Source organism: Mustela lutreola, chromosome 15 (assembly GCF_030435805.1).
Source record: "Mustela lutreola isolate mMusLut2 chromosome 15, mMusLut2.pri, whole genome shotgun sequence".
In the NCBI taxonomy this organism is placed as follows: Eukaryota; Metazoa; Chordata; class Mammalia; order Carnivora; family Mustelidae; genus Mustela; species Mustela lutreola.
The window spans coordinates 13,865,073-13,887,369 of record NC_081304.1 but is presented as its reverse complement, the minus strand read 5'-3'; the positions used below and the strand labels follow the sequence as shown (position 1 = coordinate 13,887,369).

The window sequence follows — 22,297 nt, the reverse complement described above, 5'->3', positions numbered from 1 at the left end:
AACAGAGGTAACGGCTACTTGTTTAATTTAGTTTTAACTAAGTTTCACTTATTTCCCCTTCACGTTTTCTCCCCCTCTTTGAAGCTGCATCAAACACAAACCCTTCTCATTTAAAAAAATTGAGATATAACAGACATATAACACTGTATCAGTTTTAGGTGTACAACATAATTACTTGGTATATCAATATACTGCAAAGTGATGGATTTTTTCTTGTGATGAGAACGTTCCAGGTAACTCTCTTAGCAACGTTCAAATACACAGTAAAATCCTTCCCATTTAAAAAATGCGGGGCGCCTAGGTGGCTCAGTGGGTTAAGCCACTACCTTCAGCTCACGTCATGATCTCAGGGTCCTGGGATCGAGTCCCGCATCACGCTCTCTGCTCAGCAGGGGGCCTGTTTCCCCTCCTCTCTCTCTGCCTGCCTCTCTGCCTACTTGTGATCTCTCTCTGTCAAATAAATAAATAAAATCTTTGGAAAAAAAAAAATGCTTAGCTGGCTTTTGAACTACTTTCAACAGCTGGAGCTAATTCTTACTTTGGCAATTTTAAAAGCTTTAACTACATTTTAATTTTTATAATTTCATTTGCAGATAAACTGTTTTTAGCACAAGCACCTGAAACTGTTCATCACAATACAATCACTTGTGGCTGTTACTTATTACCATTTTTTTTTTGTCGTGGGAAATAAGGGTATAGTCTCTTGGCTCTCTACTCGGGCCCACCAAACGTGCTTTCCTTCAGGAAAAGATGAGGAAAAGGTGACAGAGAGTGATGAGAGGCTCAGACAGACCCTGATCTGTGCACGGATTTCATTCATCTTTTATCAGCTGCATAGTACTCTGCTCACGTATCATCTGATTCAGCTGTTCCTCTACAGATTTACTGATGGCCCCTGATCTCATTTCTGGTTTTTCTGGACTTAGAGTCTGCGATGAATAACATACTTGTGCACATATAAATCCTAGGAAATGAAATTGCTGGGTCCAAGGGAATGCAGATTTAAACTTTTGTACACAATCCCCACTTATCCTACAAGTTACCATGCCAATTTATTCTTCCACCCGCCTTGCTCAACATATCCTCACAATATACCAGTTTCATGGATGATAAGTAACTGCTGAGATATCTGAAAACACTCCATATTCAACTCCAGTACCTACCCATAGGTTCCTTAATAACACCGTAATAATCTGGTGCATCATTAGGATCCACGGGTTCAAGGAAAGGCCAGGCCATCTTATGGGCCTATAAGGGGGAGGGGGCAGAAAACAACATTATTGTCAGGTGGAAATATTCATTTCATTTAAGTTTCCCAATTGAGTTACTGTATCAATCAACCCCTAAACTCCAGAAGTCAGTTTAAACCTGAGAGATGAAATTATTTTATAATTATTTTATACTGGAGCTTCACTCTAGTCATCAGTCATCTCGGGTGAGCATACCTTGTACTAAGGGTTCTCGAAGGGTGGGCTGAGGACCTCAGCTGGGGCGGGTGGAGCACTAGCATAGAAGTCGGAAGCTTGTACTCTCATCCCTACGTGATAACCTGCTACCTGTATAGCTGGAGGGAATAGGTTCCAAGTGTGGAATGGTTCCCACTGATAATGAGGTGACAGAGGCACGCTATTAAATAACTTCATCCACATACTGAGACCACTGTTCTCTTTTCAGTTCTTTTTTTAAAATCTGTATTTTCCTTTAAAGATTTTATTTTTGAGTAATCTCTACACCCAAGGCAGGCTCAGACTCACGACTTCAAGATCAAGAGTCGCATGCTCTTCTGATGGAGCTCCCCGGGTGCCCCCTCCCTAGAATTTAATCAAATTGTTTTTCAATCTACAGTGGTGAGGTAAACTTGTCTTTAAAAATTAAATCTAGGTTAACAAAGTGAGTCATTTTAAAACCGAGTGTTAGATCAACAACTGTGTTCCTGTGTGGAGACGGTTAACCTCATGAAATCGGCATGTGAAGGACTGAAGTCTGGAGTACTTCACTAGGCTAGCCAGGAGTCAGGAAATAATCACAGACTCTGTGACTGGAAGGTTCAAACCCTAGAAACATCTCCAAAGTCACGCTGGTTGACTTCCTCTTCCAACGCTGCGCACAGAGCGGTTTCTCACCTGTAAAGAACGAAGCACCCTTTTTAAGCCCTCATAATCTTTCTCTGTCAGCGGTGTGAGCACTGTCATGGCATCCTCTGTTGACTGGCACTGTGGACAGACATACTCGTCAATGAGCTCTGCCTCACTCTGCAAGATGCCAACGCAGCGCCCATGGTACCAATTCTGACACCGATCACAGCCAATATAGAATCTGCAAGATCCGAAATGGAAATGTGAGTTCAAAACAGATGGGATCGCATTACACAATTTATTTTAAAGAACACTAAAACATGCACCAGAAAAGATTCTAACTCTGCATATAAAATAGTTTTAGTATTACAACTGTTTTAATACTTTTGCAGCTTGGCATTCAACTGTGTTAATTTAGTGTTTCTGATGTTAAGAACAAGCAATAAAAGTTTATTAAGAACACTGTGTAGGGGCGCCTGGGTGGCTCAGCTGATAAGTGTCTGCCTTCGGCTCAGGTCTTAATCCCAGGGTCCTGGGATCAGGCCTGCATCAGGCTCCCTGCTCGGCGGAAAGCATGCTTCTCCCTCTCCCACTCCCCTTCTCTCGCTGTGTCTCTCTCTGTCAAATAAATAAAATCTTTACCAAAAAAGAAAAAAAAAAAAAAAAAAAAAAAAAAAGAAAGAAAGAAAGAAAAAAAAAACAAAAGAAAAAAGAAAGCACAAAAGAACACTGTAATAGTGGAGAATTAATACGAAGAAAAATGCAAAATATTTAATTGACTTTAAAGCTCTAAACAAAATAAACCAAAAATCTTTCAACTAGTACTGTATCAAATGGGAAGCTGGTACTGGCCACCCAACCGGGAGTTCAAAATCCTATAAGCTAATAACAGAGTCTCAGAAATTATACCCAAATTAGTGTTTTTTTTTTTTTTAACCCCTAACCTACAATAAAGCGCCATTTCAAACACTGATAAAGTCCAAACAAGTCAGGCTATTTTAATCTCATTAATTTCTATGTTACATATTGAAGAATCAAGTCGACCATTAAACGATATTTTCCCCCAATGCATCTCAAACATTCACTGTGAAGCAACATAAATTTTGAAGGGGAGGTAAAGAGGGAAAAAAAGAGAAAAAAAATTGGAAAGGAATTTGTAATGTAAGTGTATAATATATGCAGAAAAAGATCTTGCTTTTTATTTTAAAATAAATAAGTAACCAGTCAGAGCAATTTGGCTTCCTAAATTATTAAATATGATGCTCTTATCAGAACTCACTGTGACTCATCATAAGGTGTTCTGCAGATACAGTACAATTCCTCACTGCTGCCCTCTTGTGCCCGTTTACAATCATTACAGATGTACACATCCATTTTCTTAGCCTCCTTTTCTGTGATGCCAACACATTCTCCATGATACCAGTTAGTACAAAGATCACAGCCAATATAGAACCTAAAAGTATTCACAATGAAAATGACAATGTAATTGTCATTTTGAGCTGCAAGATACTTAAATCTGTCTTCCCTGTCCTGATTCACTTTCTTATAGGATTACTTTCTGCAATGAGTCAGCTAAACATCCTGCATCCGACCATTCTACTCCTGGCAAACTACAGCATCTGACACTGTATCAAGTGTAGAAACATAAAATCACTCACATCAATTTCAACAAATACACTGTTTAGTGAAATATGGGTCTTTAAAAACATACTGGAATTTGAAAAAATAAACAACACACTGATGGTAATGTCTCCCTCTTAATGAATGTGTATAAAACTGTAACAGGCACAAAAACCAAAGCCAAAGAATCAAAGACTTACATCTGTCAAACCTATGCCACAGAAGCCATTTCAAATTCAGGGCTATTTCTTAGATAGGTTTGAAAATGTATCTCACAGTTTAAATTTGAAAACAAAGCAAAGCGCAAACACCAAGAAGTTACACTACAAGGAACATGCACGTCAGCCAGGTGTAGAAGATAAATGGTCAAAATGTGGTATGAAGAAGAAATCTAAGAAAAGTATATGTGGTATTCAATTTCTACTAAGTTTTCTAAATTAATATGGGAATTTAATTATAACAGATTACAACAAGGACCAGTTTTTCAATGTAATGTATGTGACAATGTGGAGAGTGACTAGGTTAATTACCTGGTAAAGAACTGCTTCAACTCAAAACGGGGGAGACACAGTGTGGAGTGTGGTATGGGAACAGGTAGCCAAGACAGCAAGTAATTGGCGAGCTGGGGTGCTACGGGTACGTAACTGAGGGTAAGCACATGCAGTTAAACCTCAAGGCTTTTGTAATGTAAGATCCCAAATGACAGAATGAATGAGAAGCATCTCTACGACAAACACAGAGTGTATCTCAAAGTGCTGGCAGTGCGATGTAGGAACGCCGTGTAAAAATCACAGCAAGAATTAGTGTGGACCCCTAAGGGATCTGACTGGCTTGCTGATGTGGTTCTACCCAAGTCTTTCTTGGTAAATTCACCTGGAGAAATGGAACTGGTCCTCAAACTAAAGTGCCATCTGAATGTAAAGGAGTAATGATACAGGACTGTGTAGTTCATCCTAGTCCCACTAATTTTTTTATTTTGGGAAGTGAGACTCCTGCATGATTTTCATTAGGGACTGGGCCTTCAGGGTGTTTCTGGATGTGGCCCTCACTGGATGGCAGGCAATGTATTCTTTAAGTGAGCTCACGACTTGAATTTCAAGTGTTAGTCACTCTCACTAGATTCCCAAACCAGCCTAGTTTGGTACAAGAGATTACAAAATACTCCTAAAAAACACTAACTCATCCCGACTACAACAGGAAGTGGATGAACTTGGCCTATTGAAATTTTAGTAACAACAAACTGAAAAATAGGAAATACCCACGAGACGATGAGGCGATCACAGTAGAATGAGGACATGTTCATGCGTGCCTCATTTTAGGCAGCGTAAGTATGACAAAAACGTGTGTGAGATGAATCTCTGTGATCTGAATATTTTAAATAAGCCAAAGAAGTCTAATTATTTAAATGAAGTCCATAAGCAGATATTTTTGTAAAGAAAGTAAATCATGTTCTGTTTTGTTCTATAAATCGCTGAGTATTCTTGAGCTTAAAGGGAGGCACGCTTGTTTTAGACTAAAGGCAAAATCAGTTAGCAGGGCCCCACTTTCCACATTATCTGTCATTTCCAATAAAGACAATGAAAAGGGAAGACACCAAAACTGAGGTGCTTAATTCAACACACAGCTAAATCTAGCAATAGAAAGTGTTGATCTAGCACCTGGTTATAATTTTAAATAGCACCGCCAATGCAGCTTCAAAGTTGCAACTTAAAAAACGTGATTGAAAAGATCACTATTTTATTTTATAAATTGATTAGGCATCCACTGAAGGTAGATATTAAGCATGGCTAACCCTAAATAATCATATATTTTTAGCACAAACTTCTTGGTTACTGCAAAAAGCACTAGTTAACCTTGACTTTAAAAAGCTGGCCTACATTTAAATACTCAAAATGAAAGCTAAATACTTCATTGAATGATAATGATAACAAAAAATGAAACTACATTCATGGATTAGTGTTTTTAAAATCTTGTATATATCACCAAATACAAGTCACAACAGCCAAAAACAGCTTCCAGCTGCCATGCTTTATTATCACATTTTTGAGTGTCATTCTTGAAGACTGAGTGAAAAGAACACTCTAGCATTTGTCCCCAAGAAGAAAGTGGGAACTTTGACAAAAATAATATTGTCAGTATTACAATACCAAAAACAGAATTGCTTAAAATTAAACAATAAAAAACCAAAACCACTCAAACTTGAAACCTTGTGCACCATTTATATCAGATAGTGGCTAAGATTTGATGTAATCATAAGGTTGTGAACAGGTTCCAGAAAGGCTGCTCTCAGCTTTGGGCAGCAGTAATAATAGACCTCCTTCTCCAGACAACATTACTAATTGATTTGGAGTTAATCCAGAGAGAAGAGGAGAAAGCAAAAGAGCAACAGAAAGCTTGTTTTTGACAGAAAAGAATACGATGAAGAACAAACATGAATCATGAACACGTAAAATACAAAAATTTTTACTTCTCTAGTGTCAAGTTTAAGAACATCAGCTACAAGACCACAGACAAAACATCATTACCCTTACTTTCAACTACTTTCATTGACATTGCTACCAATACACTCATTTTCTTCGCAACTGGAAATTTAACAGCTAAACTTGTAAGAAAATAAACTAGAGCCCGAAAAGATCTACTCACTTAGATTCATCATAAGGCGTTTTACAGATACAGTAAAGCTTTGTGTCCTTCTTAGTTTCCTTTGAGGTAGTAGAGATCATTTTCTTCTTCTTGGACTTGGAGCTTGAGTCTCTTTCTTCTTCTCGCTTCCTCTTCTGGGAAGCCACAGGCAGTGTGGCCGTGGCCGTGGCTGTGGCCAGGGGGCCTGTGTGCTGCGGGGGAGGCGGAGGCGGGGGTGAAGGCGGAGGGGCTGGAGGCGCAGGCGGCGCTGCAGGCGAAGTGGCCGCCACGGCTGTTGCCTGCACCATGTCTTTCTCCTTCTTAATTTTCAAGTCTCTCTTGAGTTCTTCCTGTTGTCAATTAAAGACAATGCAAGACTGTCATTGGACTTAATGTAAATGCGCGACTTTGGTCAGTGCACATGATCAGAGGACTTTACATGACCTTCCTTCTTGCCTTACCTCCCTTGTCGGAGCAGTTCCACAGTTCAGCCTAGTGTGAGGGAGGGGAGTCACTGGAGTGTCCTAACCATACTCTGAACCCAATCAAATCCACGAGAAATATAAAGGGAAGATTATGCAACAACTGGAAAGCTGCTATCTTCAAAGAAGATCTGACAGAAAGATGACCAATTTTCTGAAAACAATAGCCCTCCTGGCTTGCCCGTGTTGTGTCTTGATTATTTCAGCTGTTGCTCAGAATGGGATTCAAGTGTCCTCACCCACTGACTGCTTCCTTCCGGCTGTTCTCTGTCTCGTCCTTGGAGCGAGACCCACCAAGAACTGAACATGACACTCAAGATGTGATCTTTGACCAGCCCAAAAACTGAGTGAGAGACAGACTTGCCTTGTTTATTATGCTCCTATGTCTAGAACTGAAGAATGCAGGGAAAGCTATTTTAACAATACACATTTTGACATAAATAAATGTCCTTACTTCTCTTCATGTGAAATACTTTATAGACACACCTCTGTTACCTAGTGCTACAACTTATTCTTTGAAATGCTTATTTCCCTAGAGAAAAAAAAGCTATCGTCATTGGCATCCATGTATAAACTTGGTGTGAATAAGTCACTGCTATGACCAAGCTTTTAAACATCACACACACACAAATTTAAGTAATCTCTACATCCAATGTGGGCCCGGACTTCACCCCGAGATTAAGAGATCAACAGTCGCATACTCCAGTGACTCAGCCAGCCAGGCACCCCTGTAAACATCACAAAATTCTAACAAATAAATCTGAATGGTCAGGGCACCGGGGTGGCTCAGTGGGTTAAACCCTCTGCCTTCGGCTCCAGTCATGATCCCAAGGTCCTGGGATCGAGCCCCACATCGGGCTCTCTGCTCAGCAGGGAGCCTGCTTCCTCCTCTTTCTCTCTGCCTGCCTCTCAGCCTACTTGTGATCTCTGTTCAAATAAATAAATAAAATCTTAAAAAAAAAAAAAAGCTGAATGGTCTTGGTTTAATGAATTTTTCTATCTAACATCTAGATAGTCTTGTGAGAAGGTAAAGTTGTATGACTATTCAGCAACCGTTCTCTCGCTCTTTTTTAAAAGATTTTGTTTGTTTATTTATTTGACAGACAGAGATCACAAGAAGGCAGAGAGGCAGGCAGAGAGAGACGGAGAAGCAGGCTCCCTACTGAGCAGAGAGCCGAGGACCCTGGGATTATGACTTGAGCCGAAGGCAGAGGCTTAACCCACTGAGCCACCCAGGCGCTCCTGAAGTTGCTTTTTTAAAAGAAATCTTTGATAATTTTTTTTTAATTTTTAAGGATTTTATTTGTTTATTTGCAACAGAAAGATGCAGAAGGAGAGAGTACGAGCAGGGAGAGAGGCAGAGGGAGAGGGAGAGGCAGACTCCCTGCTGAGCCAGAAGCCTGATGTGAGGCTTGGTCCCAGGACCTCAGGATCATGATCTGAGCCGAAGGCAGACGCTTAACCATCTGAGCCACCCAGGTGCCCCAACCTTTCTCTCTTTAAAAATAAAGTCTAAACTTCTTCTGAGGGAAGAAAGTAAATTGTGGGTGCCATTTTCCCAGTTAATATGATGTGTTTATAACATAATGAAATAGATTTTAGAAAGATCAAGATGGTGTAGTGGGGTGGGGTGCCCGGCTGGCTCAGCTGGTAGAGCAGGCGAATCTTGACCTCACGGCTGTGAGTCTGAGCCCCATGCTGGGCACAGAAGTCACATGAAGAAAAAAAAAGTTACAGTGCTTACACACTTTGATCCCCTGTTCCAGGAACATACCGATGATAGTAAAATATAAAACGGAGAAGACTGAAAAGACAGACCCACGCTTGAGTAAGATATAAACGTCTCTATGAAATGGAAACACAAAACTGTGCACAGGGCTAAAACTGCAGACCTGCGTGATTCCAGAATCAGAACTAGGAGGTGGAAGCCCAACAACAACCTGCTTCTGCAGAGAGAAGGGGGCCTCAAGAGCAGGCTCCCGGCTTGATGGAAGGGTTGACTGGTCTGCTGGGCCTCCAGAGAGGAAACAAAAAGAAAACTCTCACTTCAGTGCGGATGCTGTGCACCTCGGTGACTCAGCTGGTTGAGTGTCTGACCCTTGACTTTGGCTCAGGTCATGATCTAGAGCTGTGAGATGGAGCCCCACATCGGGCTCTGTGCTGGGATGAAAGCTGCTTAAGATTCTCTTTTCTTCTGCACCCCACGAACCCGCTCCCACTCTCTTGAAAAAAGAGAATAAATAACTGAATCTGAATTCATTCCAAATGCAATTTTATAGAACTTTGACAAAAACTTTGTAATAATTGTGTCTGAGACGTTGAAAGAGCTAAATGAAGGTTTAATTTAATAAGAAATTATTTTAACTTAATAAGAAATTATTTTATCGGGGCGCCTGGGTGGCTCAGTGGGTTAAAGCCTCTGCCTTCGGCTCAAGTCATGATCCCAGGGCCCTCGGATCGAGCCCTGCATCGGGCTCTCTGCTCAGTGGGGAGCCTGCCTTCCCCTCTCCCTGCCTGCCTCTCTGCCTACTTGTGATCTCTGTCTGTGAAATAAATAAATAAAATCTTAAAAAAATATATTTTTAAATGGCTATAAAGTATAATGAATGCAGAAAAATGTTCAGTATACGTTGTCTCCAGTGTGATTGTATTTCTGTATAAATTATATTTATACAAGAATATATCTATTAAAAATAATATATACAAGATATATTCTAAAAATTATTTTAAAATGGTCATCTTTGGAGGGGGGCACACTGACTTACACATTATTTTTACTTGTTGGCCAAGCTAATTACTTTGAAAGACATCTGAATGTACATGTCCAATTTATTTACTTATATGTAAAGAATACAGACTATTAGCAGAACATGGAGTGGGAATAGCATATGACACACGTTAGATGTTAAATAAATAGCTGCTGAGTGAACTGAATGGATAAGTCACATTATATATACGATTCTGCAACCTGAATTTTTCATTTAGGCATTTATCACTGAGAATTTCCCCAAAGAATTAAAAGCAAAAAGGACCAATCCTACGCACACCCTTTTGTTAAAATGGAAGTCCACTGTGTGGACACTCCCAAATGTATTTAATCCAGTGGGGTTCCCAGCTGAGGGTGGTGCTGTTGCCTCAAGTATGTAAAAATGTAGGTGGAGGAGACAAGGTCATTTCTTGGGTTGAAGGCGATGATAATAGCATTTAGTACCCAATCTTATACTTTCTACAATATGTAAAAATCTGGCCTGTGGAAAAGGCCTGGTACTTTTGTTGAGAAATACTGATTACTAATCTCTTCTCTGTGGATTTCAGACTGATTCCAAATTTCTGTTATAATGATTGGCATTCATTATGCCCTTGCTCATGTATCTTGCCTGTTTCTTAGATGAGCTTCTAGAACTGAAATTATGGAGTATCAGAATATCCACATTTTAGAGTCTTTTGCTACACACTGATGTAATATTTTCCAGAAATACATGATATTTTCTCTAGAAAGTCTTTTCATTTCACTCCTTAGTATTTAGATTGATTATCCTTTTCTTAAAAAATCCCCCCCCCCCCCAGATTTTATTTATTTGACAGAAAGAGTGCACAAGCAGAAGGAGAGGGAGAAGTAGGCCTTCCGTTGAGCAGGGAATCCAACGTGGGGCTCAATCCTAGGATCACCTGAGCTGAATCCGGCACTTAACCAACTGAGCCACCCACGCATCCCTAGGTTGACTATCTTTTTATATGTTTACTGATATTTGGCATTTTTTTTTTTAAGATTTTATTTATTTATTTGACAGAGATCACAAGTAGGCAGAGGGGCAGGCAGAGAGAGAGGAAGGGAAGCAGGCTCCCTGCTGAGCAGAGAGCCTGACGTGGGACTCGATCCCAAGACCCTGGGATCATGACCTGAGCCGAAGGGAGAGGCTTTAACCCGCTGAGCCACCCAGGTGCCCCGGTACTTGGCATTTTTAAATTTGAAAACTGCTTATTTGTATGTCTTACACATTCTTGTACTAGAGTATTCTTTTCTCTTTAATTGCAAGGTATTTAAAGTATACATTATATGTATATATTGTGATAGGATTCTCCTTATCTAGTTAAGTGATATTCATCGTTTTCTTACTGACCTTAAGTCGGTAAGGTCAGTAAGACCTTACTCTTTAAATTTTAGTAATACTAATTGTCATCAATGTCACAAAACTTTTTTCCTGTTTGTTACCTGTTTTTCAATATTGTTTATGGTATTTTCTTTCTTCCTATATAAAGCTTTTTCTTTTGTCATCAAATCTTTTTCCTTTGTGACATCTGAAATCTGCAATGTGCAAAAGTGGTTTTCCCCACCCTGAGATCACAAAAATGACAATTTTGTTTTCTTCTATTATTTCTGTGGTTTCCTTATGAACATTAGAATTTTTGATCTGAAGCAGATCTAAAGGTGAGGGGTAATATTTGCTACTATGAATTGGCTCTTTTGTTTGACACTTTTTGCAGTGCCTGTAGTCTCAACATGTCGTGTGTGACCACCTCACTGAAATCTCTAATAAAATTTTTCTTTTGGGGTTTTGATATAATAATCCTACCATATACAGTAAGAATTTTATCTCCTTTTTTCTTTTCTTGACTTAATGCACTAGAAATTTTTGGAGGTGATGAATAATGATGTTGGTTTTTGACAATGTCATCTGGTTTCTGACTTTCGTGGGAAGATCCCTCATGTCTCAGAGTTGTGTAATGTTGGTTGGTGGGCTGATCAGTTTTTAAAAAAATATTTCTCATCTTCTTAAAATATACAAGGTACTTCTAGGGATGCTTTAAATAGCCTACTTCTCTTTACGAAGCTGTTCAAATATATATGAATAGATGTTCTCTTTCATTTTTCAATAAATCCCCTAAGGGAACAGAGGATTAGCAATGCCTACACGATCAGTTACATGTTAAGGAGGAAGTGCCTTATTTAATGGGCAACTCTTTATTTTCCATTCTTCCAACACTAGTTTGCAGTTCTTGGTCTACCTTTCTCAAGAAACATGGCTCCTGGTAACTACTGGCGAGACTATGTCATAGAGCATAAAAGCTATCTATCCCCAAGAGGGTTCTCAAAATGTTTTTCTTTAAATCGATAGACTGACCTCTTGTAGTGGCTACATTAGAGATTACAACATACCTTCAGATATAAAACCTCTGTCCTGTTTCAAAAGACACATGTCCCACTGTTTTAATTCTCTGTACAAAAATGTTAAGTTCTAGACACAAGCTGACATTTAAAGCTTAACCAAAGTTGCAGGGGGAAAAAAGAAAAGAATAAAGTTAAATGCTACATGTTGGACACAGAAGGAAAGGAAATACCTTCTTACCTGCACTTCAATCTGTAGGTCTTTGTCCAGGAGCGCTCGCTTTTTTAGTATCTCCGCTTTGAGTTGTTCTTTGTGTTTGAAGAGCAGCGCAGACAGCTTGGTGGCATTCTGCTTGCTACGCTTCTGTTCCACGCTCTCTTCGCGCTTCCGTTTTTTTGCTGCCTGTTTTTCTTCTTTATCTATCTTATCCAAAATATACTTCATCACCTGGTTACACACAATCATTCTAGAGAGAAATAGACAATCCATGTGATGCTGGGCATTTCAGTCTGAAATGGCTTAAGAAATCATTTTTCTGTATCTCTATGGTTGATACACAAACTTTCTATGATTGGTAAGTTTCAAGGAGTGATTCAAACCAGTTATGAGCAGCTAGTAGTGCCAAGTGTTCTCATTTAACGAACTTCAGCCAAGATTTAAAAAACAACAACAACTGTAACCTCAGATCTCCTGAGCATGTGCACGCTAAAGAGGAAAGGCTGGTGGGGCGCCTGGGTGGCTCAGTGGGTTAAGCCGCTGCCTTCGGCTCAGGTCATGATCTCAGGGTCCTGGGATCGAGTCCCGCATCGGGCTCTCTGCTCAGCAGGGAGCCTGCTTCCCTTCCTCTCTCTCTGCCTGCCTCTCTGCCTACTTGTGATCTCTCTCTCTGTCAAATAAATAAATAAATCTTTAAAAAAAAAAAAAAAAAAAAAAAAGAGGAAAGGCTGGTATTCAACGAGTCGCTGTGTTCCTGGGTTTTAACATTTCTCCCTACCTTTGATTCTCTTCTCTTTCGGCTGGAGTCATGGTCTTTTTCTGCTTTAAATGTTCTATTACAGCATTATGCTTCATCACCACCTTCAGGACAGAACAAAATCCCAAAGTGCATATTTTATATAATGACTGCAAGTTGGTATACAGAAAACAACAGCAGAAATCTGAGCACGTGTATGTTTCCCGAAGAAACGGTAAGAATTTTATATCCTAATACAAATAAGATTAGAGCTACAACAATATGGCCTGGGTGCTTACCGTGTACTGGGCACTGTGCTAAGTAAGCACTGGACATTACCTCAATGAGTCCTCCTAATAACCCTGAAGGGGATCATTTTATAGAAGAGATTCTGAGACATGAAAAACCCAATTCACTTGTTTGAGATTAAGCACTATAAGCTGTAATTTTTACCCAGCTAGGATTCTCCAACAGCCATTTTTTTTCTAACATTACGCTCTCTTCCTTGGAATCAATTTCAGATTATTTCCCCTCCTTCCCCATCCCACTTTGCACAGAGATTCGGATAAAGATAGACATTGTGATAATTCTCAATTTACAGACTACACAATAGTAAAAGCTGGGTAATGATGCATTTGAACATATACATGACATCAAGTTATAAGAATATTACCATACACGTTTAAAATCCCTTTGTTGTTTAAAAAAGTGCTTCTAACCACACTGTATTAGAATCACCAAACGTGCTAAGAGACCAGGTCTGAACTACTCCCCCCCAAAATGGAATGATGCTCCTAGGACGTGACAGAGGTGCTGACTATCGCCACAATGGCGATCATATTCCAAGTATGAGTCTATCAAATCAACATATTGTACACCTTGAATTTATACAATGCTATACATTGAACACATCCCAATAAAGAATAAAAAATGCTTCCACATACATGACCTCATTCAATCATTACAATAATCCTGTATGGCTGGAAAGAGAGGGATTATTAATGAGGATATAGAGCTCAGAAGGGAGAGATGAGTTTCACAGACTGAATGGAAGACCCCGGAACTGAACGCAGGTCTCATTGACTTGGGAACACTTGAAATCCACACTCAAACGCCTCACATAAGGCTGTCGATGCAAAGACGGTTTTCTCCAGTGATGCTACAGGGTCTTATACGTGTGACTTCACTTTAAGTAGAATAACTCTAACTCCTCTAAATGGCCTTATTACTTAGCTAAGCCGCTACTGGAGGATGCCACTTTTTATTTAAGCTACCGAACAGCAGGACGTCAACCTTTTTACGAGGGTGTGGTTAGAAATGCAAATGAGTTCCCACTGTCTATAATTTGCTTGGCCTACATGCAAACTAAGGAGCGACAATTGCAAATAACTTCAAACAAAGGGCTATGGCGCCTAAAGTGGCTTTGAGCTCAGGCAGACCTTCAAGTTTTGTATTCAGGGGTACTGAACCTCCTAACTCCATTCTTCCCATCTTAGTTCTCCTGGAATACAGGTAGTTCTTCTAATAAGCACTGATTGTTTACATCCAACCAAGAGTTCCAAGCAATCCAGTGCTGCTTCTAAATTGAACCATCAATGCCTTTTGTCTCATCATGTCGGAAACCTAACACAGCCAACACTAGGTCTACTGCACAGCACAACCATTCAAGCTACTGAACATGCTGCTTTTACTTAATAACTTTACCTGTTTCTGAATGATTTCACTTTGATTAGAAGCTTGGAGGGTGTGTTCCCGCTTAATTTCTATCTGTTGCTGCTTCTTCTTTTGCTGCTGATCCCTGAGTTGCTGAACCCTGTGCAACTGCTCTTGCACACTGGCTGCCTGCACTGTAACCACATTCTGAATCTGGTGAGTCTGCACAGGACTGCTTTGCTGAATTTGAATAGGTAACTGGAGCTGGATTTGCTGGGGCACACCACCTTGCTGAGCCTGCATCTGAGCCACAACCTGTGACTGGATCTGAGAGAGAACCTGGACTTGCTGCAGCGGAGGCACAGCAATGACTTGGGGCTGCGGCTGCTGTATCTGGAGCTGAGGACGGGATGGGGATGAAACAGTAACTTGACTTAACGTCTGTCCTGATGAAAGAGTTTGAGTTGGAGACTGTACCTGGGGTTGTGATTGTGGCTGGCCCTGGGAAGGTATCGGAAGAGATGTATGTGGCTGAATTGGAATCGGTTGTGAGGTTGTAGTCTGAACCTGGGATTGCTGTCCAGGAGACACTTGGGATGGAGTCGATGGACGTATTCGAGTCTGTGGTGGACTTTGAACGCGAGCAGGAGACTGTCCTTGGACATGACTTTGAGGCTGACACTGTACTGCGGCCTGGGGTTTGGAGGACTGTGCTTGGGTGGGTTGTGCTTCAGGAGGGACATGGGATGCAACAGTTGTTTGGGTCTGAACTTCAGGCTGAGTCTGAACTTCAGGCTGAGCTGGGGACGGGGGCTGGGTTTGGGGCTGGGGCTGAGCTGAAGGCTGAGCAGTCTGTGGCTGGGCTTCTGGAGGACTCACACTTGAGGACTGAGCTGGCGACACGGTTTTGGCTTGTTGCACCTGTGTCGGGGGTGATAATTTACTCTGTTTTTGTTCACTTGTACCTGTGAAAAAGAAAGACCAAATATTTCTATTACTCTAGAACATGGGACCTTGGTCAAGAAGAATTTGAAGGGGATTTTCTAAAGGTGAGAATTCTGAATTGCAGTATAGAAGACTGATGCCTTAGAAATGCGTTCCACAAATGCACCTGAGCTAGGATTCTCCTAACTGGGGAGCCAGGTCCTGCTTCAAGGCTGCCCTCCGCACATGCTGCTAACTCTCCAGAGCGCTGGGTTTTAAAGCAAGGCGCCATCTCTGGAAATCAGCCAGGACTTCTGGCACAGGCTAATGCTAAACCCTCCCTTTTCTCCTACGGCACGGTGAGGGCAGCTTGCAGGAGCAGGCTAACGAAGTGGTTCTGGACCTGCAGCTCTCAGATGGAGGCTATGAGCTGGACAGACAGACCCAGCCTCCCGGAGATTATCTGCAAGATTCAATCGGTGCCTACAAGGCTGGGAAAGAAGCAAGTATGGGCAGAGTTACCATGACAGCCACTATTTTTTTGCTCCGCACCCCAATTTTCTGTATTTTTTAGGGGGGGAATGGAGAGGATAGGGAGGAATAAGAGACTCTGTGAGGGTGACCAGTCAGTCATCTCATAAGCCTACTGGCTTGAGGCACATCCCCCCAAAGATAAGCAGTGGGTCTCCCGTCCCTCTATTAGCCCAGCCACTGGAGTAAGAACATGCAGCATTGCTGGTAACCCCACGTTCTACCTGCTGCTGTAGTGGAGACGGTGGTGGTGGTGGTGCTGGCTGCTGTGGCTGTTGTTGCCAAAGGTGTAAAGAGGAACCGCTGAACGGTCCCATTTGGCATGGCAGCTTGCATCAGCTGTTGTCCTGGACCGGGAAGTATAGTCACCCCCTGAGGTATCAACTGCAACTGTCCAGTCGTTTGACCTTGTCCTTGAATTACTACTGTCAAACCTTGATTGCCACCCTGTGGAGAAGAACAGACAACATATAAGCAGTGTTCATGGCATCAATCTGTAAGTATACCACTTTTACGGTGGTAAAATAATGTTACAGTGGTAACACAGTGAAAACATGTATGTGGATGTGCACTGAACAGCATCAGAGGGAATTCATCTAAGCTAAAATAAGAATATTTATGTGGAAAGACTGATGTTGTATAGTGGAAAAAACATGAACTAACAACCCAGAGTTTTAGTTCAACCTCTCCAAATGGACAGCCAGGTATCTGTCCACAAGTAGTATTACTCTTCCAGACCTGAATTTCCCCAATCTATAAAATAAGGGCACTGAGGTAAATGGCTAATGCCTCCACAAAATTCTGATTATTTATATATTATTATATATCATATTATTTTATAATTTTCAAAGCATCTTTATAGATACTGTCTTGTTTGATCTTCACGATTGACTTGTGACTTTGTGGAGTAGGGAGAGAAAATATTACTATGATCTTATCATTAATTAGAAATTCAAGGTTACAAAGCTCAAGTCACTTGCCCAAAGTTAGAGACCAAGTTAAAGGTAAGATAAAATGAGGCGCCCAGGTCTCCTGGTTTCAGTTTTTCACCATGTACCAGATGACCCATGGTGTGTGTCTGTGTCCACTTGGGGTGTAGACAGGGAATGCTAACACCAAGTCAGGAGGTTGCTAATGTCCACACTGTTGTCAAAATGGGGACCAGGAAGTAAAAACTCTGTATGTACTACCTCCCGGACACGTGTATGCACATATCCTCAACTCTGCTAGATAATGCTAGGAGTTTTCCAAATGACTAAACCAGTTTATACTACCAGAAGTTGTGCATGAAAGTTCATTTTGTTTCATGTTTTTGCCAATTCTTGATCCTGACATTTTAATTTATACCAAGCTCTTATGTACATAGTTTTAATATGCACTTCCCTCATTACTAATAGAGTTCAGTACTTTTTTTCATTTTGGACATTTAGATTTCCACTTTCCTCTTCAAGGTTTTGTCTTTTTTTTTTTTTAAACTGAACTTTCTTTTTGCCTCCTTGATTTTTAGTAATTCTTCATGTCTTTATTTGACAGTATTTGTATTTTCTCACTCTTTTCACTTTTATAATGTTTGCCGAACTGAAGTTCTTTTCTTTCTTTTTTTTTTTTTAAAGACTTTATTTATTTATTTGACAGAGAGAGATCACAAGTAGGCAGAGGCAGGCAGAGAGAGAGGAGGAAGCAGGTTCCCTGCTGAGCAGAGAGCCTGATGCAGGGCTTGATCCCAGGACCCTGAGATCATGACCTGAGCCAAAGGCAGAGGCTTTAACCCACTGAGTCACCCAGGTGCCCTGAAGTTCTTATTCTCGATGTAGATGAATTTGCAAATCTTTTCCTTTACCATTAGTGTTTTTTTTAAAGTAAGAAAGCCCTTTTTTTCCTGCCTTAGATTATGAAGGTTTTCTTCTATCATATCTTCTGAAACTTTTATAGCTTTACCTTTCATAGATAGGGCTTTTATCCTCCTGGAATTGAGTTTATGTGTGAGGTAGTGGCCTAGTTTCACAGCTTCCCATGTAAACTTAATTGTCCCAACACCATTTACTGAACAGTCTATCCTTTTCTCAGTGACCTGCAATGACACCTCCATCATAGAAAGAGTGTCCACATATGTATGGGTCACTTTCTGTATTCTCTGTTGGGCTACTGGTGTGTCTTTGTTGTCTGTACCTTTCTTTATTAACAAGGAGGGATCATAAGAAGTTTCAGTATCAGGTTATCACATAGGGCAAAGCCTCCTGTTCTTCAAAAGTGTTGTCAGCTTTTCCTTCCCCTTTGCACTCTCACATAAATTTTTAAACATCAGCCTGTCAAGTTCCACAAAAAAACAAACCTCCTGGGATATTTATAGGAACTGCATTCAACTGATTACTACTAGAAGAACCAATAATGATAGCAATCTTACAAGATAGCAACTTACATAGTCAGATTTTATTTTTCCCATGGAAACTGGTCAACTAGTAATGTTTTGGTACTTAAAAAGATTATCCATCTGGCTGTTTTGGTTTACAGTCTAAGGACTCTAGATAACTGAAATTCATTGTATCTCTCCTTTGAGAAGTATTTTTGTTCGACTCTAGGAAGCAGCCATTTCTTTAAAAAGTGCATTGCAAACTTCTGAGAATAAGTACATGGCTGCTTTTGTTTTATATATATTTGACGGAGGTGGGGGCAGCAGGGGGAGGGAAAGGAGGCGGCGAGAGAGAATCTCAAGCAGACTCCCCGCTGAGTGTGGAGCCTGCCCCAAGGATCAGTCCCACCGTCTCTGAGATCATGACCTGAGCCCAAACCAAGAGCTGGATGCTTAACTAACTGAGTCACACAGATGCCCCAAGTACATGTTTATTTAAACTACTGCAAGAAAAAATAAATGACCACGCTCTGTAATTAAAATGAATGTTAACGAAGTGGAATTAAAAACTTAAAGAAAAAGTTAAAATGAAGCTGCATTACTTACGTGGCCCTGTGTTAACTGAGTGAGCTGAGCCATGGTAAGCTTCACTTGTCCCTGCTGGGGGCGCGGGGGCTGTGAGGCCGAAGACTGCAGGTTTGTGCTGGGTGTTCCGGAGGTTAATCCCTTCTGTGCTGGCGTCGAGGAAACAGCACTCGGGGCAGAGATGGCGGTGGAGACAGGCTGCCCTCGAATGATCTGAGTCACCACCTGCTGAGGGGCACCTACGGGCATAGCAAAATGCTCTGAATGCTCAGATGCCCTGCGGCAGCATTCTGAGTTGAAATGGTGTTCAACATGTCAGATGAGTGCGTACTTTTCAATTTTCAGAAAGACCTATGTGCCGCTGTCAGCACAAGGATGCACTCAGACATAAACCCTCACCCTGAGTCCCACCTGGCTGTCAGTGAACCTGTTTTCGCGTGGCTCACTGACAAGCCTTCCCCAGTTCTTGCTATCTGCAGTGGAGTAAAAACACAGTCAAATATTCTTCCTGCAAGTCTAAAGCTAAAATGACAAATAGGGAAGACTGAAGAAAAAAATACATATTAAGAGCCACTTTATGAGGCTGCCTTTCCTTAGGAATATTTAAAATAAGAAGATAATCTAATATAGAATGAATGCATATGAATTTCATATGAATTTTAAACATAACAAACAGAACAGGACTATTCTGAACCAATTATGTTTATAAATGAGATTTTCTTATAGCTCTTCACCAGTTTGGGATAACCATGAGGTCAAGGGTCACTTTATCTTCGGTATCAGGGCAAAATGCTCAAAGAATACTTCTAATGCTCACTGTTCAGCATCTACTGAATGAATGAATTTAAATTAGAATGGCTCTATAGCCTTCCAAAAAACTTCCACTTCTCATTTAACTTGCTGAAACTAGAAGAAAAAGCAGGTGGAACTTTTCCCTTGTGGAACAACTGCGAAGAGTAATTACTTGGTAGCTAATTTTATATTTACAATGTCCTAATTCGTTATTAGTGACTATTATCACATTTCTGAGGTTTTACATTCATTTCCTATCTTTTTTTCCATTGTTGAATAAACATTCCTGTTAATATACACAGACATTTCTTTTAATAAATGGTGCTTACGTATCACATTGCACATGTGTAACATTTGAAAGTCTGACATTCAGAATACCCTCCCTTTTAATTTTTTAAAAAATAATGCTATGGTGAAATCCCTGTTTATAAATTTTTATACCCTTCTAGTTATTTCCTTAAAATAAACTCCCCCCTACATTACTGGGTTTCTAGCAAGGAAACAGTACTGAGTTGAATTTTAGATAGATTTTACCAACACACACTCTCACCATCATTGAGTTTCCATTTCACTGAACGCTTGCCAACCCTAGGTTCTATCACTAAAGTACAATATCCCAGCAACCAGAAATGGTAGGACAGCATCATAGTCTCTGAATTTCGTCAATTACTATAAAGGGTGAGCATGTAAACCCCTGGCAAGTCATCGTGCTTCACCTGGGACTCTCTCCGCCCTCCCCCCATTTCCCTTCTTTCCTACTTCTTCACAGGTTTTTTTTTTTATCGATTAAAGATATAAATTACAACTATGTAGTCTTCCTACTTTGCATTCTGCCTTTTATTTCTTTTTAGATCTCAAATTTTTTCCCCTAATATGCATGTGTGTGTGTTTTTCTTGTTCTGGCTTTAATTTTTTTAAAGTTTTCCTGCATTCTCTAATCAGATGTATCTTCCCAAGTACGTTCTCAGTCATGGTATGTGCTGGCTGAGCTCTAATGCCCCGACAAAACTAGAAACTGATTATTTCAGTATCACTTGCTGTAAGTCCAGTCTTTCCTTCCTAATGAAAATGACACCTTTGTGACACTTTAGATTCTCAGAGATAATGCCTCTTTACTGGCTCTCATTGGTCTAGTTTCCTCTGGTGTCACAGTGCTAATTCTGTGACAATCAAAATCTTCTAAATTTTTCTCAGTTAATCTCTCGCATTTATTCTTACGATGAACCAAAACACAGTACACCATCTAAAGTCAAGTGCTTTACTTTGAGAATTTCTGGACCCCAGAGTATGTCCTTATACTGCAGTTCAAGGAACAATGCATGAAAAATCGCTTTAGTTGATCCCCTGGTACAGGTATGAGGCCATCATAAACACAGATGGATTAAAGGGTTGGTGCTGCTCATTCAGATGACCCCCTAACATGTACACGTTAATTTGAGATTATCACCGAAATGTAAATTGAAAAACTAAAAAAAATTATTATATCCATGACGTCTGTGGATTCCATTTTGGGAAAGGCTAGTGTGATAGTAGGAACAGAGTAAGCTGTTCTATACATAATCAGAGACACACTGCACACATCCACCTACCCTCCACCTCTCTGGCCACAACTCCTAGGATTCTTCCACATCTTCACTGGGCCCCACCAGACCCACTGGCCATCTTGCTTTTCTTTGACACATGAGACACACTCATTTGTGAAACTACTGATTCACATACGCAAGTCAAACACGTAACTGGAGCGACATTAGGGCAATACCAAACAAAGGCTCTATATATCTTGCGATCACCAAATTTTTTCAGATTTGTAAGTATATTATTAGTTGTCATCTACAATTTTTTCTCCTTTACACCACTTTTATTGTTCCCTTTAGCTACCTGATAGCTCGTTTTAAACAGTAATAGATACTAGGTAGACTCTACCCACTGCCGCTGCAGCATTAAGTGAAATAATGGATCTTACTTTCTTTTCTGGGGTAAATCCTGTTTAGACTTTAGAAAATTGCTTTTATTTAAATAAAAAACCAGTGCTTTATTTCATTTTAGAACTGTGCTAAAATTATAAAATGAATGGAAAAGATTTAATCTTTTCTTTGCCCTGTGCCCTGGAACTTTTTCTTATAAGAAAGAAATTGCTTCCTAATCATTTCAAAGAATTTCATCCATAAAACCATGAGGTCTGGAATTTTCTGTAGGAAATACTATGGCAATTTTCCAAATTTCTTGATATGAGTCATTGAGACTTGAAATTTATAAGCACAGTATATACTTATATATTTTATATATATATATGTATACATATATATATACACTAAACTATATACATAGTATATGCCTCATTATTCAAATAGATTTAGTTCCTGAGTATGGGGAGTGAGAATTCCCCGAGTCTTGCTACAAGGACTCCTATACACAATTCTCTTTTGAGTAAAAAAAAGTTCATTCTAGGGGCACCTGGATAGCTCAGTTGGTTAAGCATCTGACTTTGGCTCAGATCATAATCTTGGGGTCCTGGGAACTAGCCCCGCATCAGGCTCCCCACTCAGCTGGGAGCCTGCCTGTCCCTCTCTCTGTCCTTCCTTCTGCTGATGTTCTCTCTCTAA

General features: G+C 40.4%; 1 protein-coding gene across 12 annotated transcripts in view; it reads right to left on the bottom strand.

Moving 5' to 3' along the window:
• BPTF (bromodomain PHD finger transcription factor) overlaps positions 1-22,297 on the bottom strand; it is a 160,039-nt gene that overhangs the window by 12,239 nt on the left and 125,503 nt on the right. For 7 of the 12 annotated variants that reach the window (XM_059148941.1, XM_059148940.1, XM_059148942.1 and 4 more), the window contains 9 exons: positions 18,924-19,141; positions 16,192-16,414; positions 14,564-15,477; positions 12,902-12,984; positions 12,148-12,373; positions 6,339-6,667; positions 3,355-3,528; positions 2,124-2,316; positions 1,164-1,248 (listed from right to left, as the gene is read on the bottom strand). In XM_059148941.1, the coding sequence (XP_059004924.1) occupies positions 1,164-1,248; positions 2,124-2,316; positions 3,355-3,528; positions 6,339-6,667; positions 12,148-12,373; positions 12,902-12,984; positions 14,564-15,477; positions 16,192-16,414; positions 18,924-19,141 (2,445 nt within the window). The remainder of the gene's footprint in view (positions 1-1,163; positions 1,249-2,123; positions 2,317-3,354; positions 3,529-6,338; positions 6,668-12,147; positions 12,374-12,901; positions 12,985-14,563; positions 15,478-16,191; positions 16,415-18,923; positions 19,142-22,297) is intronic. The other 5 variants (XM_059148944.1, XM_059148949.1, XM_059148951.1 and 2 more) reach the window with 3 other exon arrangements.